This window comes from Sesamum indicum, unplaced genomic scaffold (genome assembly GCF_000512975.1).
Source record: "Sesamum indicum cultivar Zhongzhi No. 13 unplaced genomic scaffold, S_indicum_v1.0 C01117, whole genome shotgun sequence".
Lineage (NCBI taxonomy): Eukaryota > Viridiplantae > Streptophyta > Magnoliopsida > Lamiales > Pedaliaceae > Sesamum > Sesamum indicum.
In genome coordinates, this window is record NW_011629948.1 from 1 (window position 1) to 1,726 (window position 1,726).

The 1,726-nt window shown below is 45.6% G+C and overlaps 1 protein-coding gene across 1 annotated transcript; it reads right to left on the reverse strand.

Annotated features, from left to right (window-relative positions):
* Positions 1 to 6: 6 nt before the first annotated feature.
* LOC110011515 (cytochrome c biogenesis CcmF C-terminal-like mitochondrial protein) lies at positions 7 to 1,720 on the reverse strand (the record flags this gene model as incomplete). The annotated part of the gene is made up of 1 exon (XM_020691697.1): positions 7 to 1,720. A coding segment is annotated over exon 1 (642 nt), but the record flags the coding sequence as incomplete, so codon positions are not given.
* Between the last annotated feature and the right edge of the window lie 6 nt (positions 1,721 to 1,726).

Consider the following 1,726-nt stretch of genomic DNA (forward strand, 5'->3'; position numbering starts at 1 on the left):
GAGAGCTTCAAGCCCGATTTCTGGTGGCGCATCCCCCACACAAGCACCGCCCGACGAAGGGGGGACGGGGAAAGCTACAGGCCGAAAAGCTTCGACCCTTCTTTCTAAATGGGGGTGCCCGGGGCACCTCATCTTCTCATTTCGTCGTTGCTCATTCCCGTTAGGCCGAAGTGTTTGGCCTTTCCTTCTCCGCGCCCGCTCACGCTTCGCTGACCTATCGCGTGGTAAAAAGAAGAAAGTACGAAAGAATAGTAAACGGAGCACACCGCAGAAAGATTCTAAATATGATAAGTCCCCCTTGGATTCGAGAAGAAGGAAATGAAGAACGGGAACGAAACGAAATAGGGCGTTTCTAGCTCTAGTTTCGGATGAGCTTCTCCCAATTATGTCTGGTAATAGAATAGGACGGCTTGCTCTGACCAAGACTCTACTTTTTGCTCTGTCTGTGGAGCGTATGAATTTCCTTGAATGTAGATAGACCAAAAGAGCGAATGAAGGGATAGGAATAGGAATTATAGTACCATTGGAAAAAGGGGCACCTGTGGGAACATCTCTACTGACGAACCATTTCAATAGTACGGGTGCTGCCGTGCCACGAGGCACGACCATGGAAGTAATTAAAAAGAAAAAGTTATGTAGTTGGACCATCTGTTCTATCCGTTAGAGTTTTGCTTCTCTAGAGAAGATGAGAGGCTAAAAATGAAAGTGTTCACAACACATACCGAAAGGATACGAATTAAGCCGACCATTAATGACTAGTTCGAACACCAGGAGTGGTCTGATCCCTTATCAGAAATCTCTCTCCCAGCTATTGGAGAAGTTTGAAGAAGTCACTTTCTTTCATCTCAGTCGTGAGAAGAAGAAGTTTGCAGATGCTCTGCCCACTTTAGCCTCAATGACTAAGATGTGGGGTTGACTTGCAACCGCTGCAAATTGAAGCAAGAGATAGCCCAGCTTATTGCTTAAATATAGAAGAGGAGCCTGATGGGAGACCGTGGTACCATGACATGTTGCAGTATATCAAGACTCGGGAATATCCTCCAGGGGCAACAGAAAAGGAGAACAATTCGGAGGCTATCCATGGGGTTCTTCCGTAGTGGATAAATCCTATCTAAACGAAGTCATGATGGAACACTCCTCAGATGCAGGAAATGCCCACAAGTGCCAAATGAATGCGGATAAGATCAATGCTCCTACAGCTCCCTTGTCCCTTGCAAAATAGGGTTGCCCCATGGCCCTTCTCTATGTGGGGAATGGATGGCCCTATCTCCCCCTCCAATGGGCATCGTTTTCTTATTTTTGCAATTTCTTATTTAACGAAATGGGTGGAAGCGGTCTCTTACTCAAGTCTTACTAAGAAGGTGATGCAGAAGTTCTTGAATAAGGAAAGGATTTGCCGTTATGGCCTGCCAGAAAGGATCATCACGGATAATGCTAATGCTCAAAATTTGAACAGTGCAAGGATATCTTTGCAGGCAGCTGAAGATCCGGCATCCTAATTCTGCACCTTACAGGCCACAACAAATGAATGGGGCAGTTGAGGCAGAAAAGAAAAAGATCAAGAACAAGAATATTCTTTTAGAAATAGCAATTACATACAGGGACTGGCATGAAATGCTCCCATTCGCTCTCCATGCTTATCGTACGTCAGTAAGAACTTCAACCGGGGCAACCCCGTACTCAATAGTGTATGGAATGGAGGCGGTCTTACCATTAGAAATGAAAT